The sequence below is a fragment of the Juglans regia genome, chromosome 7 (assembly GCF_001411555.2).
Source record: "Juglans regia cultivar Chandler chromosome 7, Walnut 2.0, whole genome shotgun sequence".
NCBI classification, from domain to species: Eukaryota; Viridiplantae; Streptophyta; class Magnoliopsida; order Fagales; family Juglandaceae; genus Juglans; species Juglans regia.
This window is the reverse complement of record NC_049907.1, coordinates 10,071,854-10,093,803: the sequence shown is the minus strand read 5'-3', so window position 1 is coordinate 10,093,803 and position 21,950 is coordinate 10,071,854. Positions and strand designations below refer to the sequence as shown.

General features: G+C 34.6%; 1 protein-coding gene across 1 annotated transcript; it reads right to left on the bottom strand.

Moving 5' to 3' along the window:
- Window positions 1-3,679: 3,679 nt before the first annotated feature.
- On the bottom strand, window positions 3,680-15,690 carry LOC108996440. The gene is made up of 2 exons (XM_018972336.2): window positions 15,311-15,690; window positions 3,680-3,725 (listed from the first exon to the last, which is right to left on the bottom strand). The coding sequence occupies exons 1-2, from the start codon at window positions 15,678-15,680 to the stop codon at window positions 3,712-3,714; spliced, it is 384 nt and encodes a 127-aa protein (XP_018827881.1). The 5' UTR covers window positions 15,681-15,690; the 3' UTR covers window positions 3,680-3,711.
- Window positions 15,691-21,950: the final 6,260 nt, after the last annotated feature.

Genomic DNA, 21,950 nt, shown 5'->3' with positions numbered 1-21,950 from the left:
TTATACAGACTATAGTTAATTTCAATATTATACCAGTAGATGTTAATTATTATAAAATAATATAATATAAATAGACTAACTGTGACTCCCCCAGATTCTGTTTGGGATCAGACGAATATCTGAAACTCTGGGATATGCAACAAAAGGTTATATGCCCTCGTTCATGACAATTATAGATGCAATGCATCTAGCATGCAATTAACAATTGTAATATTCGTAGCGGATAATTTTTTTCTTTGAACAATACTATGTACCAGAACTAATGTATCCAAAAATATAAATATACTTTATGACATTCACAATATAACTAATATTCAAAAGGTTACAGTAATTGTCCAACAGGTCTATAATATAATTAGTACTGGAGACAAAGCTCCCTAAGTATATGCAAAACTACGATAACTGCTAGGCTTATCCATCGAGTAGCTCGCGCAACTCGATCAAGGATGCCATAATACTATCGAGGAAACGGAGCATCGAAGTGATGAGCTCCGCGTCGTGCTGATGTTGTCTAGTCAACTGCCTCCAATCGATCATCTGCAGCGCTTTCTGATCCTGACACATGATCTACCATTTTGGAGGAAATGGTAGTTGTGACTACCACGGTGAGATTTGATTACAAATCTTAGCAAGTTAGCAGAAAACTTAACATACAGTTTAAATATGCATGTATGACAATAAAAGCATGAATGCATATATGGTAATCATAAATAAGGATGACGTGACTTGGAATATATCATGGCATGAACTGACATGACTTAAACAGAGCACAGACTGAACTGACGTGAACTTAAACATGACATAAAGCTGAACGTGAACTGAACATGAATTGAACTTAAGCTGAATGTGAACTGATTGAAATTAAACATGAACTAAACATGAAATGACTGAAATTGAACATGAGCTGGACTGAAAATTAAATAACATGAGCATAAACGTGAAATACATGAATTTGGAATATTGTTCAACAGTTTTGAGATGCATAAACTGTACTCGAAATATAATGTAACATGAAACAAAAAGGACATATGACTTTACGTAACGTGACGTGACATGTATGTGAGATGCATGAGTTGAAGTAACATGAAACAGATAAACAGTATGTGACATGACATCATGTGTAACAAATAACATTACTTGATATGACATAACGTGTAACATATAACATTATGTGACATGTCATAACATGTAATAGAAATGGCATGTGAAAGTGATTTAATCAAGTAATTAAGCACAATGCTAGAAATCAGATTCAATATGAAATCAAGTTTGGGGTTTCGAGTAACCGTTTAGGGTTTCAGTTTCCTCCAAGCTTTTTGGATTTTCAATTGGATTCCAGATGTTTAGGGGTTTACTAGGTTTGAAACCATATTTGGTTTGGCACAAATTAGATGATTGGATAGAATAGGATTTTGCGTAGGTGATATGATCTCACAGCTTGATTTCCTTCACATTTCGATCTCACGGTTGGCCTTGGTGCCAAGTGTCAAATATTATTCACCAAGTGTGGCTAAGATCTTGCCAAGTGTTAAAATAAAACTTCTCTAACTTAATTTTGACATTCCACACTAAGATTTTAAAAAATTGCATTTGATGCTACTATCGAGGTTACTATTCACTCCATGAAAAGTGAAAATAAACTTTATACTGAAAAATACAAAATATACACACTAACCTAACTGTGCAATTCATTTATCGAAATTTAACTCCGAAGTGCCTCAAAATAAACAAAACGTATTTTTGATCAAGCATTTCGTTTGAAAATTAAAAATGAGTTTATTACGCCGTAAAACCTAAATAATAAACTGAATATAATGGTACAGACCATATTACATTTTGAAATTTCTAACTACCTCAAATAAATAAAATCACACTTCTGGCATCATAGTGAGTTATAAAACTGACTATGCTGACTAAGTAAAACTTACGCAATTGGTCGATTTGTAAGTTTTCACAAGGTTATTAAAGCCTATAGAAATTCTACCGTTAAATTTCTAGTGGTCTATTACATTAATAGTTTAGTATATGTAAACATAATATTGTTACTAATATAGATAATCATAAAACCGAAAAAACTAGAAAAATAGGAAGTTTCGATTTCAGTAGTGAATCGGTCCATTATCGGTTCTTAAATTTTTAAAACCAGTGTATACCAGTTCAATTTTAAAACATTTAAAAAATCAGACCAAACCGGACCAGTTAGACCGGTTACACCCCTATATGTAATATTGTATTTTCAAAGCGAGAAGTGGTATATAAACGAAGGAATTAAATAAAAATAATCTCATAAACTGACATGATTTTATCTCATTTATTAAATTTATTTTACAATAAAAATAACTTTATAATTTGACAAACTATATCAAGTCATGTCAGTTTGTGAAATTATTTTTGTGTAATCCCTTTATGTGTAACAATCCCACCCTAGAGTGAACGAGTTGCTACTTTTCATCCTTTTTTTTTTCTAATAGATAAATAGTTTATAAAAAGAGACTTGTATCACGAACTAAAAATTTAGGAAAGGGACCTACCCCCATTTCTATCATATTTCAAAATTCCAAAATAACCTGTTTATAAAAACATAGGACGGTCTCATTAATTACAAATTAAAACTACAACCATCTTCTGGGTAGAAACGTCTACTCGGTTTATAAAATATTTTTCTCAAAATACATGCCCCAAAGGTTTTACAAACCAACAAAAAATTTTCAACATCAAAATAAAGACCCAACACAGGCTAAGGGTAGTCTAGACGTCCAGCTCCCCCTCCCTAGCAATTTCTTACTCCATAGTTTCTTGTTCGACATTTCTTGGATGTTTAAAACATTAACACAAAAGTGAGTCTAACACTTAGTAAGTAGTACACCAAGCAGTTAGAATAACATATCTCAACTATTCTTTTCTTTTGAAAGATCACACAAGTTTAAAATATTTAAATAAACATAAAACATTTACATAAGCATTTGAATTCAGTTTCAATTTCCTTTGGCCGGTGCACACTATTACATTTTATGTGTTAGGGTTAGTGGTCTTTTGGACCTGATCTTTGCCCGTGGCCACGAGTTAGGAAATCCGTTAGTTAGGATGACGCCATTGGGTGCACTACCAATGGAACTGATTCGACATTGCAATCTGCCCCTCCTTTGGTACCATAATCATTTAGTCGTTGGCCATTAAGTATTTTCATGCATAAAACTTTCATTCGTCTTTATTTCCTTTATTTCCATTCATCGCATTTTCATCATCTTTTTTAGTCCAATGCACATGCCTTTTCTTTCATAAAGATGCATTTCATGTCATACTTTATAGTAAGGATAATTATTAGCTTTTACGAAAACATGTGCATGATAAATCTCGTGATCTAAACCTTGAATGTGCATGCTTTACATCATACATATACACACATTCATAATTCATAGGATGCTTAACATGGGTTGCCAAGAAGTCTTATACATTATATACATTTAACTTTTCGTCACAAAGAAGCATTTAAATAAAGAAAGCATTTAATAGAAGAAAATATTGAGTAAGAAGCATGGTCATAGCTACTTACCTCCAAGCTTTACTCTTGATCCCCTTTTGAACTTGAAAAACTCCTATTCAATGAAATGGAACGAGTACATCAATATCCATTTCACTCTAAGCTTCACTAACCACAACCCTTAACTAGAGGCTCACTTTATTAAAGTGCTTTCCTTAACTCCTCTTCACTTAGAGGACATTAACTGCAAAACACAATCTCAACCCATTTAACTTCTCACCACACATGGCACTAAGCCAAAACACTAAAACTCTTCATTTCAAGCAAATCCAAAGAACTCACAATCATGACTAATAGCACGCTTGCTGTCCAATAAAGGCCATTGGGTCTTCTATATGAAAGATAGATGGGGATCATAGGTTAAGAATGTACAAATGGTAGGAATTTATTTAGGAATGAAAGAGAACAAGGGAACATCACAAATCTGGAATTTTCATTCAAATGGCATTTTGACAGCTTTTTGGTAACTTAGTGGAACCAAATTAGGTGAAGGGTCAAAGCTTACTAGATGACTAGTTTTGTCCCTCATTTTCCATAGTTTATCATACAAAAAACTAGGTTTGGTTGAGCAAAAGATGCAAATGAACAAGGGGGATAAAATGGACTGGTTTAAGCCCCAAAACGGAACACATAACCGAAAATTATGCACTACATGGACAGCTAACAGCCTTATTGCATTTTAAACTCCCTCCATTCAATCACAATCCCAACTACATAGACTAAGGACACTAGTGTTGAAGAAATCTTGCAAAAAAACATCATTTTTTGTTTAAATATAGCACAAAACAGGAAGGGCAAATCCCTTATAAACCAGAAAATTACAACATAAAACTCACTAGTTTTAATAAAATCCTTGGTTGCTTACTAAGACTATTGACTTAGGGAAAATATTAAAAATACAAATTCTCATCTCTATTAATTTAACACATAAAACAAAGACTAGAACATAATTAAGAACATAGAAAGAAAACCCATAAGTTTGGTATATATAACTCTTTGAGTGAAGTCAAGTTAAACTCTGTTTTTTTTTTCCCCCCATCAATGCCATTGTATTGAGGAAAAGGTATTTTTATCCTCTTGACTTTTAAGACTTCCATTTTGAAACCAAAGTATTTAGAATGCCATATCGAAACAATGAATTGAATTTCCATTTGATATCCAAACTTACCTTATAAAGCATCATATATATATGTTTTCATCCACATTTACATCCTTTTCCAAAAGATCTAAGGTTGGAGAGAATAGAAGTCATTACTCTTTGCACCCTTGTGTTGCATTCTTATATAGTAAAGAGCTCCTTATGAGGCATATAGACAGGTCACAAAAAGCCTAAAAACAAAAGTAACACGTAAGAATCGCAAGCCTACCTTGTTGACAATGAAGATTCAGTGCACTCGAGCGAGTGCTTTAGGACAGTCTGTTATAGTAAAGATAGGGAGTTGAGGTGTTCGAGCAGCACTCAAGGGCAACCACATAGCTGGTGCTCTAGGTCAAGTGGCTAGGTTTCCAAGCTTTTCGTTTGACTGGAGTTGATGATTGTTGTGCGTCCTCTTTGTTCCACTTATTGTTCTTAGGCTCTTGTCTGGACTTGGATTGCCCTAACTTGCAAGTAAAGAGTTTTTCTACTTATTCATTCTTTGGGAGTCTCGTGGAGACTTGAGGAGTTTTATGGGGAAAATCCCATAAACTAAATTTGTTAGTGAAAATAAAATGCAAATAATTAGTTTAAGGGTAGCAAACCTGGCCAATTAGCTACTATTGCCAAGTTTAAGGCTTAGGGTTTGCCATCTTTTTTGGCTTTAAGGTGAGAACTATTGCTCGCCTAAGCCTCTAGTGTGTTGGGTCAAGCATCATTGCTCACTCGTGATTTTTTATCGTTGCAAGGACTCCTTGTGGCTTTGGGGGGGGGGGGGGTGAGCATTGTTACTTGGTTTGGTCTTTCCTTGTTGTTTAGGGGCAAGGCGAGTTTTATTGCTCGATGATATATTTTCTTGTTGCTAGGGGCGAGCAATGTTGTGCAAGGGCAAACATTGTTGTTCCCCTGCAGTTCTTTCTTGCTCACCGAGCACTCAATCTCACTCGAGGGTGAGCACTGCCACTCACTACTATTCTTTCTCATCTCTCTGGACTTTCCTTGTTAATCTATGCTGACAGTGTGCCAAGTTTGTTGTTCAAGGCGAGCTTCATGTACGAGGATGCTAAGTGTCTGCAAGTTCATCCATGCGCTCCTTTAGGAGTCTCGTGTAGACTTGAGGAACTTTATGGGGTGAGCATCCAAAACTCAAACTTGTTAGCATATGTACAATTTAAGTCTCGTATCAAGGTGAGGAAACCAACATGAGCTTCATTTGTCACCTTCCTCATTGCTCACCTTCTGTGTTACTTTGGAGCATGCCGGAGGTAAATGAATATTTATAGTTTGGGCAAGCTTCATGTTTACTTGCCTTTATCATTACTCAAGCAAGCATCATTGCTGCAAGACAAGCTCCATTGGTACCAAAGGGAGTTCCAAACACTAGCGAGCTAATTGCTCGCCAGGCTTGTGTCTTGGTTTGCTTGCCCAAGGCTCTTCATGTGTGAACGGGCTAAGTATCTACCTTTTTTGTTACTTTGGCGAGTTTGTTACCATTCACATCAAAGGCAAGGAAAATTAGAATAATATAATATCATGGATTCGAAATATTCATACGAGCATGCATGTGCTATTCACCATATGGCCAGAACCCGACCCCACTTTCCCACTGTAAATATGGTGAACACCCTATGCATGCCCGTATATTATAATATCATAAGATGATGAGAGAATGATGAGAAAATAGATGATGAATAGATTTTTTCTTATATTATTCTAATTTTCCTTGCCTTTGATGGGAATGGTAACAAACTCCATAATTGAATATATATATATATATATATATATATATGTATGTATGTATGTATGTATGTATGCATGTATGTATGTATGTTACTTCTTGTTTGTAAAAATTGTTCATATATGAATGTTAAATTTTGGGCATGAAATTTCATACATATATATTGTTTTCTTGTACTTGATACATAAAAGAAATTTATTTGTATTTGTGTTTTTTGTGTATAGGACGGAATCATATCATACATATGGATATTAAAGATATCAAAAGATTTTGGGATATTACAAATTTATTTTTAGTTAGAGAAAATATTTTTAAAAAATAGAAAATTAAGAAAAGATTACTTAAATGGTATATAGAATTAAAAATAAGCTGATGTATAGTATATTGTAAAAGTTATTAGGTAAAATAGAAATAGTAGGTTTTGATGAGGTATATATTATAGATAACAAGATGCACAAACCATTGAGAGTACTCTAACATGAAGTCACAACATATAGACTGTAAAACATTTGTCAAAAAACAATTTCAACCTCATTGCATACATTTATTAATGATACATTATATACCAAGATAGTTTGACGAGCAAGAGAAAAAGGGGTGTGATGAAGAAAGGAAAGGAGGTATGACTTAATTGTATGTCACAATGGTGACATAGATAACCTCAGCTCACTATTAGCTTGTGAGCCCACTATTAGCTTCTCTATTTGTGAAAGACACTCCATATTGTTCTTTTAGTGAGCATACTTCTTGCACCATCAATCACACTTCCATAATTTGTAGATATTTCCTCAATATTGTTAGTAACCTTAACTACTAACTGGGAGTTACCTTCCAAAACCACACTTGATAGTCCAAACTCTATACATAAAACCATTGCTCTTCGCAAATAGTCAATAATAAATAAACAGAAACTCTACAAAATACTTAATTTATTTGTTCAATCCAAAAATCCGTGTCCCTCCACAGAAATACTAAACAAAAACCTTTATAAAATAAATAACATATCCACAAAAACTCAAATTATTCATAACTTGACGTACCAAAATAACCGCCAGAGATAAAACTACTAAATATGATCCTCCAAAATACTTGTACCCTTAGCACTCATTCATCTATGATTATCAAACTTTTCCAATACTTCCTACTCTTGTTCTCTAGCTAAATCATAAAAATATCTGAAAAATGTTATGGAGATAAGGGGTGAGTTATCAACAACTCAGTACTCAGTAAGCAGAGAACATATGCTAGTATGTAAACATGAGCATTTTCACAGAGTTCAGAATGCAGTAACAAAACATTTCAGTTGCAATATGCAAATCTCAAAAATACATACTATCAGAAAATTAGAGCGATATTTCAAACATTTCATATTCAAAAACTAACTTTTCTTATTCAAAGACTCATTTGGCACAACATGACTGAACATCTTCATCTTATCATATCATATCAAAACATAGGCCATGTTTAACCCCCGTGATAGGGTTGTGCATTCTGCGGAAAGCCAAGCAGAACATAAATCACCATGTTATCAAAACGATTGCACTCAGAGCAGAGACAATTATTATATTATGTGGTAGGGCCAGAGGTCACTATTATATCCCGTGACAGAGCCAAATGTCACTATTGTATCTCGTGATATAGCCAGAGGTCACTATTGTATCCTGTGACAGGGCTAGAGGTCACTATTGTATCCCGTGACAGGGCTAGAGGTCATTATTGTATCCTGTGACAGGGCCAGAGGTCACTATTATATCCTATGACAAGGCCACATATCAGAGCAAAACAGAATCAGAATTACCATATCAGAATCAGAATCAAAGTCAGAACAGAATCAGAAAGTCATGCCAAAGGTTTTTTAGATGCCACATCATATCAAAACAGAGTATTGAAATTCAAATCATTTCACATTTTCCAAAATCAGATTCAGAATATCTTCACGTAACATGCAAATTTATCAAATTTTCATATTCGCTCATTTTTCTCAGTTTAATAACAGAATACTAAAGATAAGCTCATGTCTACACCAGTCATGTCAAAAAAATACATTATTCTTATACAAAATTTCATGAGTAATTTAGAACAAATAATTGAGGTCGCTTAAAATTTCTTGTCATAACAAAACATGCATATTTTTCAAAATTGATCTCAGTTCATTTTATTTTATGCAAATTCTAGCATAAGAACCCCACTTACCTGAACTTCTTGGCTTATTCAGAAATTCTCCACGATAGTACTGAACAATTGTCACTAGTCACCATGAGGGAAAGAGGTCACGGTAGAGCTGGGCAAGAGAGGGGGCATTGTCTTGACGATGGCACACTGAGAGAGAGAGAGAGAGAGAGAGAGAGAGAGAGAGAGAGAGAGAGAGAGAGAGAGAGAGAGAGAGAGAGAGCAAGAGAGGAAGAGAGGGAGACAGAGAAAGAGAGAGCCACAGGTTGAAGAAGAAGAATAAAACCAGAGGAGAAGTGCAGTACGAGAAAGGAAGGAAAAAGAAGAAAAGAAAAAAAAAATGACAAGAAGAACTAAAGAATGGCGCCTAAAGATGATGAAGAAAAAAAAAAAAAAAAACTAGGGTTTTCTATCTCAAGGCCAAAACGGCCAAATAGTCCACTACACACAAAAGAAAAACACAAGCAGCCCTTCTAAACTACAAAAACCCATTGGAGCCCAATAGAAATTTAAATAATAAAATAAAATAAAATAAACAATACTAATACTAATAAATAAAATAAAATAATTAAAATCCAACAATAAAATTATTCATTAAAGCAAAGATCAACTTAATATCAAGAAAGTACATCAAAATATATTTCATAACTTAAAAATTATAAAATAAATCCAACGAGAAATCCAATAAATTTAAAACAAGGAAACCCATATTTAAATTAATTAAAAAATCATTCAATTAAAAAAATACACTAAAATACGGAGCATCACAATTAATATTTAAGCATAGTGAGACCAAGATGTCTCCATCAGAATCAATGATTAGAATTCCAATTCGCACTTTCTTTGACTGTATATCCATAGAATCATCCCAATTTTTTTTAACCACCACATCATTTGGCTTCTTTCAGTTGATCATGCTTCTCTCAATACTTCTTGAGTGTTTGTTCTCTTGTTGATGACTCTGAGCTAAAATGAATTCCTACAATCCTTGTTTTGCAATCTGAAACACCTTTCTCGGATGCTCAAACTTGTTTTCAAAAATTAGAGAATATCTTCTTATCCATATGCTTCTCATTGTATATGCCACCAACTCTACTTCCTCAGCCTTCAACCTCACATTAATTTTCTTCCATAATTCCAAGAAATCTACCTTAGTACTAGACCACTTTGCACTATACTGTCAGGTTCAGTCCAAACATCAATTGTTGCAGGACAACTCCACAAAGTATGGACAATTGACTCTACTGCTCTTTCAAATACTAGACATAAATTAGTATCAATAATGTTCTTCTTAAAAAGGTTTAGTCTAGTTATGAGTAGGTCATGTCTAGCCTCCCATATGAAATGTTTCACCATACCTTGCATTATTTAAACTAATTTATGCCTAGTCCCTTGCTCAATAAGCTCAATCACATAAGAGTCTCTGTCTATATTTTTAACAAGGGATTGAACTCAATATGAATTGGATATTGACAACCATTTATCCTTCCAAATTTTAATATGATTTCCATTTCCCACCCTCCACAGGAGGCCTTCTTTAACCAGATCTATGGATGAAAACAAACTCATCCAAATCAATGATGGTCTAGTACCTAGCTTGGCATTTAACAATTCCCTTTGCTTGAAATATTTCTCTTTCATAATTTTTGCAACCATGGAGATAGGATTCTTCAGCAGTCTCCAACATTGCTTAAGAAGCATGGCCTTGTTGAAGCATTCAATAGCTCTAAAGCCTAATACTCCTTTCCCATTTGATTCCCTCATCTTAGACCAACTCTTCCACAAACTTTGTGCTTATGGCCGCACCATAATCTCAATATCATGGAGGTAATCTCTTTGCACAATCTTCTTGGAAGGTTGAAAACACTCATAGGAAATGTAGATATTGCTTGTATCACATCTTTAATCAAAATTTTCTTCCCTGAATGAGATAAAAAAAAAAAATTGTTCTTCCAATAGTTAAATTTCACTCAAATCCTCTCCTTAGATGCCTTGCCTAAAGGTATTATACTTGGCTATCTCCACCATAAATGGTAAACCCAAGTACCTCTCATAACTACCATAGGCTGACACACTAGCTACCTCCTCTCTCACTATGCTCTAGTAGGCTTGACAAAAGCACGCCCCATAGTCATCAAGACCTGGTAATTTTAAAGGTCCCATATGTATCAAGGCTTCTTTAGACTCTACTCTTGTAAACTCATTTTTCAACTATTTATTCATTGCCAATGTAACTCTTGGCTGATCAATAGCACTAAGGCACTCCTCTATTGAATTGCATGGAGGGGTTTGAGGAACTGAATATCTTCTGGAAATAATGGTGGAAGGCCCCATCTATCTCTTCCATCTCAGTCAGTATCCTACCCTAGTTTGCTTGTTCCAGTTCTTTTTTCTTCTCTGACTACCACATGTATGAAAATACTTTGTGTTTTTGTTACCTAGTTGATACCAATTTCTCTTGGGTCTCTGCTTCCACTTCAAGTTGTCTTGCTCAAGAAGCAATCACAGCTCTTCTTGTAACATTTTTATTGTTGCAGCGTTGTGATGGCCTTTAGGTCCCGTTTGGATTCGATACTCACCTCATCTCAACTCATCTCATCACATCATTATAATTTTCCCAAACTTTCATATAAAATATAATAAACAATTCAACTTTTTCAAATCCCAAAACAATAATAATATTAAAAATAATATTCTAACAATATTTTATTCAACTCATCTAAAACCATCTCAACGCATCTCAACTCATCTCTGAATCCAAATGAGGCCAGTCTCTTGTTTCTATTTTAGTCTATTAGTTTTTTGCATAATTTCCCTCTCAGACTCTCGAGCTTTATGAGAATTGCATCTAATTAAATAACCTCTACAAACTTTTAGTTTTTCTGCACCTTTTGAAAAAATTCTGTACAATAGCATTTCTTGACCAAGTTTCTTGTATGATAATCCCCCCCTCTTCCTCCATAGCCCATTTAGCTTCAAATATGAAAATCCTCTTCCTTTTCCACATTACTAAATTCTCTTTATTCAGCTTTGACAAGATAGGCCTATGATCAGATTTCCTTGCAGGCAAAATTTCCACCACCCCATTTCTAAAAAACTCTGACAACTGAGTGTTGAGCATATGGAGCCTGGTTGAATCGCTCGAGCGAAACATCTAGCTGCTCGAGCGAACACAAGTCAGAGAGTTCGCTCAAAGATAGCTCGACAGACCGCTCGAGCAAAGACAAGTCCGAGAGTTCGCTCGACACAGCTCGACACATGGCTCGAGCGAACACAAGTCAGAGAGTTCGCCTGAAGAGCTGCTCGACACATGGCTCGAGCAGTTGCGGGAAACAGGTTCGCTCGATGCAGGCTCAAATGCCGCTCGAGCGAACTTCACTAATTCTGTTTTGATTAGGGTTTCTGCCGCATGTCATATATATGGTGTTGTTATTTTGGCTTGCACAGTGTAACGTGAACAGTAGCCTTCCAAACAATTGTATTATGATTCTTCAAGAAATAAAAATCCTCTACAGCTCTCGTGGACGTAGGCAATTTGCCGAACCATGTAAATACTGTGTCGTGTGTGATTGCTTGTTTTTTCATGTGTTTGAATTTACTTTTGTCATCGTTTTTCACAACACTGAGGATTAACCACAGCTCAATCCAACCTCTCCTTTGTAAAACTCTCATCTCCATTTTTATTGCTCTTTGTAAACTTATCCCCCCTCCCATCCCAAATCAATCAAAGTTTCTTCGTCGAGGAATATGATCAACATGGAGCCACGAACCAAACTGGAATTTTTCACCAGTGCTCTGTGAGTTTCTTGATCCAGTACTGCTACATCCTGACATCCCATGTACCAATCTTACACACTTGAAAACACACTCAAGGAAGGTTCTTATAGCACATCAACACTCAAATTCTCATCCCCAACAAGTTAACAGTTGGCCCCCTTGAGATTGTCTTCCTCAGATCAATTTTGATTTTAATTCTAAGATAATTTTCCCTTACAATCCCACACTTGCATATATGGCCTTGACAGTGCCAATTGTCGCTCTAATTTGTTGCCCTAATTCACGGTTTATGCATACCAACAGAAGGTTATACAATTGGATCCAAAAAACGTCATAGTCAAAACACATATTCTTTAGGAGTGTTGATCTATCAAACGATTTCAAAATAAAAAGGATGTTATCAAATAACCAAGATTTCCCTTCTAGAACTTTACGTCTATTCGCCTGACTCAAAAGTGATCAGAAATAAATTTGGACTTATGTCTTGGAAAGAAAAGGACTTGCCCACTTTCCAAATCTTGGCCATTGTTGATCGAATTACCTCCTTGCCAATCATATAGTCTGAGCACAACTTCTCCACCACGCTCTTTTCCTCTCTCTTCGTCACCTCCCTCATATGCCTAGTTTCCAGACTTATCATTGAAATCTCTTCCTTAGAGAGATGTAACTCTTCCCACATGTCTTCTAGTTCCTCCATATCTTGCCCCACTCAGTCCTGTAATTAGACTAGGGAATTCTTCCTCTCTTACTCCAAAGAGTAAACCAGGACTTATTTGTTAGGAAACTTGGGTGGTCTATTAGTAAGGTTAATTATTATTATTAAGGAATCGGATTTGAGTTGACTTTATAGAAGTCAAAGTTTGTGACCCATGCTTTTTTTTTCTCGACAAAAAAGGGTTGGAGGGGGCGACTAGAGATGACTTCTCTACCAAGACGTGACCATAGTAGCACCCAACCCATTGGAGAGCTAGACAAGAGGGGCCTAGATAGCGAGAACTGCAAGCGCTTCCTACAAGTCAGACTTGAGTCAAAGCCTGATCCCTGCCCCACGGGGACATCAATGGTCCATGAGCCAATGGGTCACCAATAATCCTGAGTGCTTCATTCGACCCCAGGACCTAGTGCCCACTGTCAAATTCATGGACCACTGAGCCATCACCCTCAATGGTGTTTGAGACCTTTGCATACAACCCCAATTGCACAATATTAAATATCAATTATTAAAGAAATTCGCACGTTGCAACTTAATTTCAAATTTGGGTAGCAATTATCAGAATGATATATGCATTCCGTTTTGATGCCTAAAATAAATATTTTTTTAACTAATATTTCTTTTTCACCAAAAAAAAATTTCGTTGACTTCATAACATAAATTGTCAACTTTTATAGAGAATTAATTACGATTCTCACATCATCGGAATCCATAAATAGCAATTTACTCCCTTCTAATTTATGCGTTATAGTAAATTCTTTTCATTTGGGGTGTTTGAGAATGAGATGAGATGAAAATTTTATAAATAGTAGTAAGATGGTTTGTAAATAGTAGTGAGATAGTTTGAGTTAGGTTTTTATTAAGTTTTTGAAAATGAGAGAGAAAAATTTGAATAAAAATATTATAAAATTAAAATATTGTTAGAATATAATTTTTTAATCTAATTTTTGTTTTAAAATTTGAAAATGTTAAATTATTTTTTGTATTTTTGTTTGAAAGTTTAAGAAAATTGTAATGATTAGTTTGGAAACATTGTAATGATTAGTTTAAAAGTGTTTGTGTTTGAGTGATATTTAGAAAGGAAATGAGATGGAATGAAAATTATTTTTCCTAAATGATAATTTTTTGTTTGTGTGGATATTGTAATTGAGATCTGGTTAATAGCAATATAAACCCAATGTTATATCATCATAAAGCTCGTTTTAATAATGCTATTATTGCCAAGAGCGTAATGACTTGATAGCATATGGTCAAATTTTCCAAATAGAAAATCTAGATTCAAAACCCCCTACTCTCTTTACAAAAAAAAAAAAAAAAAAACACTAATATTAATAAGATATTGAGTTGATTCAAAACATAGTAATTTTCTATGTGATCTAGTGTTTGAGGTGAGTTCAACCAGCATGTTTAAGTTATTAATTGCATACATTTTTATAAGAGTTATCCTACTCACAAGTATTTGATGTAGAGACACTTATCAATTTTAAATCTTTTCAATCTGACATGTCACTAAGAGTGTCATCCGTACTGATTTTCAAATAAGATTTTTTTTTTAATAAATTTATATTAGATCCTCTAGGACTCAAATAAATCAAAACCCAAGAAATGATTCATCCACAAAAAGATTTTATAAGATTAAAATTTACAAATAAATATATTTTGATGTGAAATTCTTTTTACATTATATCATCAATTTTTTATTATAAAATATACGTAATTTATATATTTATTTTTGTATAAAATTTATCTTTGAATCGATTACTTCTCAAACCTCCGTGACGAAGAGCAGTGCACACAAGCAAGCCATGCATACACTTTGGCTTTAAAGTTTTGGATTAAAGAACCGATCTGTTGATTCCTCACAGCGCGAATTAGTTGATAGAGAATTAATTCATATAGATAATACATATAATATACGTACTTCACTTTTTGCACAAAACATTTTTTTCTTCCTAAAGTAGCAGAAGATCGAGATTAATGACATCGAAACTAATGCATGCATCTGGATTTCTTCATTTTTAGGAAGAAGCTGATTGAAAAAGAAAACTAAAATAAAAAAAAAAAAAATTGTCCTTTTTTAATGTAATTAAGCTGGTAAGTTGATGAATAAGAGAGTGAATTGTCAAGAATATTGAACAAAAACACTTCCACATTATTAATACAGACGATCGAAGGAAACCCAAAAAATGATTTTCTTTGCATAAAATCATGAATATCTTCATGTACCGATCAAGTTACCTGTTTCATTCACGATATCATCTGTGTTTGATCTCTTCTTCTGAAAACCAAACCTTCCAAGAAAACTAGAAAACCATTTAATTTTCATCTTGTTTCTGGGATTTTCCCGATGATGTCTTCCTCCCATGCTCATCTTCCTGGTTTGGTTCGATAGCATCGAGGTGACTCTGTTATTTGCACGAGAGAACGATGGGGCGATGAAACGCTTTGATCCACTGCTATTTGGCAATTTCATCAGATGCCGTTCGATGACATGAGAAAGTGAAACCAACTCATACGAGTCATATAGAGGGCTGCCACAATCCCATATTGCTAAAGCTTCTTCTCCTTCTTCTTCTTCAATTTCTTTTCCTTTCAACGTTTTTTGCATCTGGGTTCGAATTTTTTTTTCTCCTTCTTAGGTTCAAAGGGAGTTTTTACACGAGTGATCAGACAAAAGACAGACAGACATGTTTTTGTCCAATATTAAAGAGATTCTTATAAAGTACTCTTGAGTTGTAAATTTAAACTGGCCACTTAATTTGGGCAACTTGGTTTGGTAAACAAGTAAATTATTTGGGAGGGACAAATCCATGAGGTTCCCAAGTTGCTCCTTACAACAACCTGGAGCTGAGCATACATCTGATGAGGATGATATTGTCTTTTAAATTACAGCCTGGTCCCCTGTACCTAGTAAAAGAAAACCAAATAATTTAATGTTTGGCTAAGAATATGACAGATCCAGTTGTTTAAATATTAACTTAATTTCAACTACGTACAAGCAATTACTGTGCCGGCATCTGAGTACCTATAAATTTGTAACTGCACCACCCATATTCTGCATTTAAGAAGGTTCACAATAATCAGCACAGGCAGGCTCAATGAAACTATTATCAATATGATTGGAATTAACCGTTCTGATTAAATTAGTTGTCATTGAAATTATTCATCCTCACACAAATCAAGCTAATTAGTTATGCTGGCTTTCAAAACTTCCTACTTTATCATTGATATTAAAAGGTTGTTTTCATTTGCAAAATAGGCATTGTCTTGTTGGATTTAAATATAGTTTATAGACGAGAAAAGAGTAGTGGGTGGCTAAAGGTCGTGACGGTCTCACGTGATAGAGCGCGACTAAAGGATTAAACTACATCAAACGCACTAAATGAATTTAGGGATAAAGTCATTTACCCATATCCCTTTAATATCGAGATCAACCTATAGGGATAATAAACTCTAGAAAATGTTACCAACATGGAAATCCAACTAACCGCATTTCAACGAGATATGAATTTACAAAGATAAGTTTAAGCGATATATCCACATCAGATGTGCATTATCAACGGTCGAATCGTGCTCCAAAAGGTAACATACCAAATCGGCCTGACACTAGTAATCGTGCCTATAAAGATCAGTTATGCCATAGTTCAATACCTCAACCTTTATAAGTAGCTCACCAGGTTCATTCTATTGAGATATAGAATATAGATTCATTAGTCAAAGAGCTTAAAACCTTGCTAACGAATTAGAGGTTTCCCCACTACTTTTTTCGAATTTTCCTTTCTGGTGACAAGGCGTTAGGGCAAGCATATGCATATCTAAAAATCAGGTCAATCTCCTCGTTTATTTTCATAGATGAGATGAGATGAGATGAGTTGATATTAAAATTAAAAAATTGAATAAAAAATTATTAGAATATATATTTTTAAAATTAGTTTTTTTGAGATTTGAAAAAGTTGAATTGTATATTTTATTTTATGTGAAAATTTAAAAAAATTGTAATGATTAGATGAGATAAGATGAATTGAGATAAACTATGAAAACAAACGAGACGAAGGTGAATTTGACCTTTAAAGATGACGATGATTCTAACATTTTTCAAAATATTTGAAAAGAGTAATACTTTTATTTTTTCATTCGTATAGGAGAAGTGATATATCTATAAAAAAATTTTATAAAAATAAATTTATAAACTAATATGATTTTATATAATACATTATATCTATTTTATAATACAAATAATTTTAAAATTTAACCTGTGAAGATAAGTTTATTTGTAAAATTTATTTTTGTAAAATTATTTTAACTAAATCATTTCTGTACTAAATCCAAAGGTCTTCAAAAAGACAAAAACAGTAAATAGGAACATTAATGCAAATAGTACGCAGCGCACAATGTAGCCGAACATGCCACCTTCCACCGCATATGTGGTCGTCCACATTGATAGCAGATATGACTCGTCCTAATGGATTTAATTGGTGATGTCATTTTCATTTGTGGTACGCAGCTTGTCCAGAGTAAAATTCTATCTTTAAATTTATTTATACACTAAACATATTACAAGAAGTTTGTCCCATAAGTTAAGATATATAATAATTATATTTATTATATATACTATAAAAGTGGTTACGTGAATAGAAACTTGTAGTAATTTTTGTTTGTCAATTTATTTTTCATTTATGCCTTTTTGTAGCTAGTTATTATTACAATTTTGTCCCTAGCTCTTGTATTTTATTTTTTGCTTGTGCCTTCTATGAGTGACCGTTACTACAATTTTGCCCTTGGTTCTTGTTGGCGTTAGAATTATTCTTCTTCCTTTTGGGCATCATGGGGATTATCTTTGAGTCCAAATAACACAAACAATTTTGGGTTATCTTCGAGTCCAAATAACAAAATCAATACACATACGCATGAAAAAAAAAAACCAAACACAATCTGTAACATATGCCTAGATCTAAATAAATTGGTGTCGAGAGGATTTAACAAACACAAAGCTGCTTCTTATTTTGTGGAAATTGGTGTTAGGAGCCGGTGGAATACCAACCAAATAGAGAGGAGCGAAGAGAGAGTCCGACAGAGTGACGGAGAGAGGGAGAGAGAAAAGTTACCCTATATTTGCTTGATGTTGTTGGCAACAGAGGCGGTGGCGATGATCTGTCGTAATGACTAATATTGGCGAGATAGTGAAATGACTGTGAGCAATAAAGGGAAGAGATAGACGATTTTGAAAAATAGAAGAGAATTTCGGTGGAGGAGAGGGAGAGGGAGAGGGAGAGGGAGAGAGAGAAAGAGAGAGAGAGAGAGAAGAGAAACAAATTTTAGGTTTTGGAGATAGAGCAGTAACACAGAAAGGGAAGAGAGTATTACATGTTGCTAGGGTTCCAATATTTTTGTTCTATTGTCTAAGTGTTATCATTTTGCTTGGGTTAGTTATGAATTATGCATGCTTTGTTTTGGATTTTGATTGGGTCTCATTTAGTGGGCCAGTTACTAGTAAGTGGGTCAATTGTTATGTGGGTCAATTTGTAATTACTTTTTTAAATTCAGCAAGTATGATCAATGAGAAAAGAAATTTTGCATCCCAGAATTGACTAAGTGTTGGAGGCCTTGGCATCTCAAATTTCCAATAAATATATATATATATATTTTATAGAAGAGGACGAAATCTCAATTTTATTAATTGCCTTCGCTTATGTGGGAGGAATACCGTGGTAACAAGCAGGACACTTAGGATTTAAAATATTCAAAAAAACTATCCCATAAATCAAAACCAAATAAATAAAATAACCTATACAATAAACTAAAAAACCAATGCAAACTAACAAGGAAACAGAATAATGCACCTCAACGTTAAAGCCGTTAAACATGACCCTTGCATGGAATAGCAGGAAGTCCATATTTATCGACTCTAATCCAACCACGCAACAGATGAGGAAAATCTTGTATGTTAAGCCATTAATCATCACCTTCCCTTGCACCAAATCTTGCTAACCAATCACCAACTACGTTTCCTTCTCTACAAGTGTGAGAAACAGTGTAGTCCATTGCAGGAAGCAACTCTTGAAATTCCTCCTAGTAGTCCTCTAAATACCAGATGCTGCATCGAGCTCTTTGCAACCAACATAAAATCACCTTGGAGTCCATTTCAATGTCAACCGATAAGAAATTAAAAGTCTCATTTTCCAACCGCTTATTTTCTTACGAACCTTTCTCACCAACTCCTCCAAATCCACAATTTTAAGCCTTCCTGAAACTATGGGAACCCCCAAATATTTGAATGAAAATTTACCTTCAGAGAAACCAGTCATTCTTTTGAGATTACGTCTTCGAGCCATGGGAATTTTATTAGAGAAAAACATGGTTGTTTTCTCTTTGTTAATCAATTGACCAGACCAATCCTCATATGTAGACAATATATTCAATATGCAACAAATAGAGTTGCATCCACCATTAGTGAAAATAACCACATTATCCACATACATTAGATGAGAGATCAAACTTGTATCTCGGGCTTGTGAGAATTAGCCAAATCTCTTCTCCTCCACACTTTGCTTTATAAGTCATGATAAGATTTCCTGCAAAATAATGAACAAATAAGGGGATAAAGGATCCCCTTGTCTCAACCCTTGGCCGCCTTGAAAGAAACCGTAAGTAGTACCATTCATCAAGATAGAATACCAAGGTGGAGAAATACACTCACCAATCAAACCACAAACTTGGTTAGAAAAACCAAAAGAGCGAAGAACCTCCAGTAGGAAACCCCAATCAACTCGGTCATATGTCTTCACCATGTCCAGTTTTAAAACCACATTCCCACCATGTAACTTTTTATGAATAGAGTGAACCATTTCTTGTGTAAGAATGATATTCTCAAATATGCTTCTACTAGAAATAAACACATATTGTTCAAGAGATATCATTTTTGGAAGAAGAGTTGTCAAACAATTCACAATCACCTTCAAGCAAATTTTATAAAACACCGAACAAAGACTTATGGGTCTAAATTTATCGAACCCAGTTGGCACATCCATCTTCAGGATTAACACCACATAAGAAGAGGTATAGAATCTAGGCCATTTACCTCTTCTGAGAAATTTTGAAGCTGCTACCATAACATCAAGTTTAATAGTATCCCAACAACTTTTAAAGAATCTTGACCCAAATCCATCCAGACCCAGTGCACTATTACAAGGAACAGAATCCAAGGCATGGTACTCATTTTCAATTGATGGAATAGCACAAATTGCTTCGCTCTCAGCCATAGATATGACAGGCGAAATAAGATGAGATAAATCTGGCAAACTCCTATGTGACTCCTTTTGCAAAAAACTTGAAAAATAATTAACAACTGCTAAATTGATGTCCTCTGGAGAACTGAAATAGGTACAATCTTGAAGTCTCATATCCATGACTCTTTTTTGCCTTTTATAAGATAGATAAGCATGGAAGAATTTTGAATTTTGATCTCTATCAACTCACCACTTTACTTTCACCATTTGAGCTAGTCTAATCTCTTCTCGATGCTGCCAATCTGCCAACTCCACATGCTTCTGCACAAGCTCTTGTTCAATCCTAGGATCCCATCCATTATGTAAGTCTTAATCCAAAGCTTCTACCTGAGCTTCTAACTCCCGTATATGTGATTCAATCCTCCCAAAGACTCGCTTATTCCAATCTCTCAAAGCCACCCTTAGTTTTTTCAGTTTAAAAGCTAGCTTCAAAAGACCCATTCCCCCAACATCCTCCTGCCAGATGTTTGCCACAAAAGATTGGAAATCTGAATGTTCAGTCCATATTTGCTAAAACTGAAAAGGAGAAGGACCATAAGAGAAAGGATCTGATTGAAACTCCATGAAAATGGGTGAATGGCCCGGCATTGATCTCGGCAAATAACAATTTGTCGCATTAGGAACTCTCCTAGAAAAACTAGCATTCAAGAAGCATCTGTCCAACTTCACTCATCTCCTTGATAAGCCACTCTGACCATTACACAATGAAAACCTCCTCCCCATAGACTTCATTTCAATCAATCCACATTGGTGGATCCAGGAATTAAACTCATCAATCGCCGCTCTCAGACGAGATCTTCCACCCTGATGTTCTGAATCCTCCCTTATTATATTAAAATCGCCTACAATAAGACAAGGTTCATTTCCTAGAACCTTGAAATTTAATTGATCCCATAAGGCTCTTCTCTCAATCATAGTACATTTGGCATAAACAAAACAACAAAGGAAATTGTTAATACAATCGCCTACTCGAAGTAAAATAAATTGCTCACGTCTTAAAACCAGTTGAACGTAAATCTCATCCTACCAAAGCACCCAAATTTTCCCAGCAACCCCTTCATTAGTAATAAACTGATCCATATGTAACAAATGCAACAAATCATGCACCTTATCAGACAAAGTAAAAGGTTCCATCAAAGCAACAATTTTTTGTTTCATTTTAACAACCAACTTCTTTAATCTACCTCTAGAGATTCTAGTACCTCGTTTATTCCATGATAAAATTAGACCAATCATAAGGAATATTTATTGTGCCGGGCTAGCACCCGGGTCAAGCTCCAAACTTTTTTCTTAACTTCAACCCCCCTCATTTGTAGTAGCATAATCTTTATGCTTTGAAAAATTCTCAACATCTAATTCCGGTTTCGGTTTAGAAATAGAGTCCTCCATAGTGATAGTTTCAACAACAGGCGCATCAGGTATAACACTAGCATGTAGAGCACCAATACTGGTATCCACGAATCCATTTATTGCAAACTCCTGGTAATTGTCTACACCCTCAACATGATAAATACACACCTTTGAAATATTCTCTTCACTCAGCTTATCATCAACTCTGATTAACTCCATTGAGTCATTACAGATTATCGACT

Coding starts and splice junctions, on each gene's coding strand:
- LOC108996440 (XM_018972336.2), bottom strand. CDS start 15,680: ATGCAAAAAACGTTGAAAGGAAAAGAAATTGAAGAAGAAGAAGGAGAA.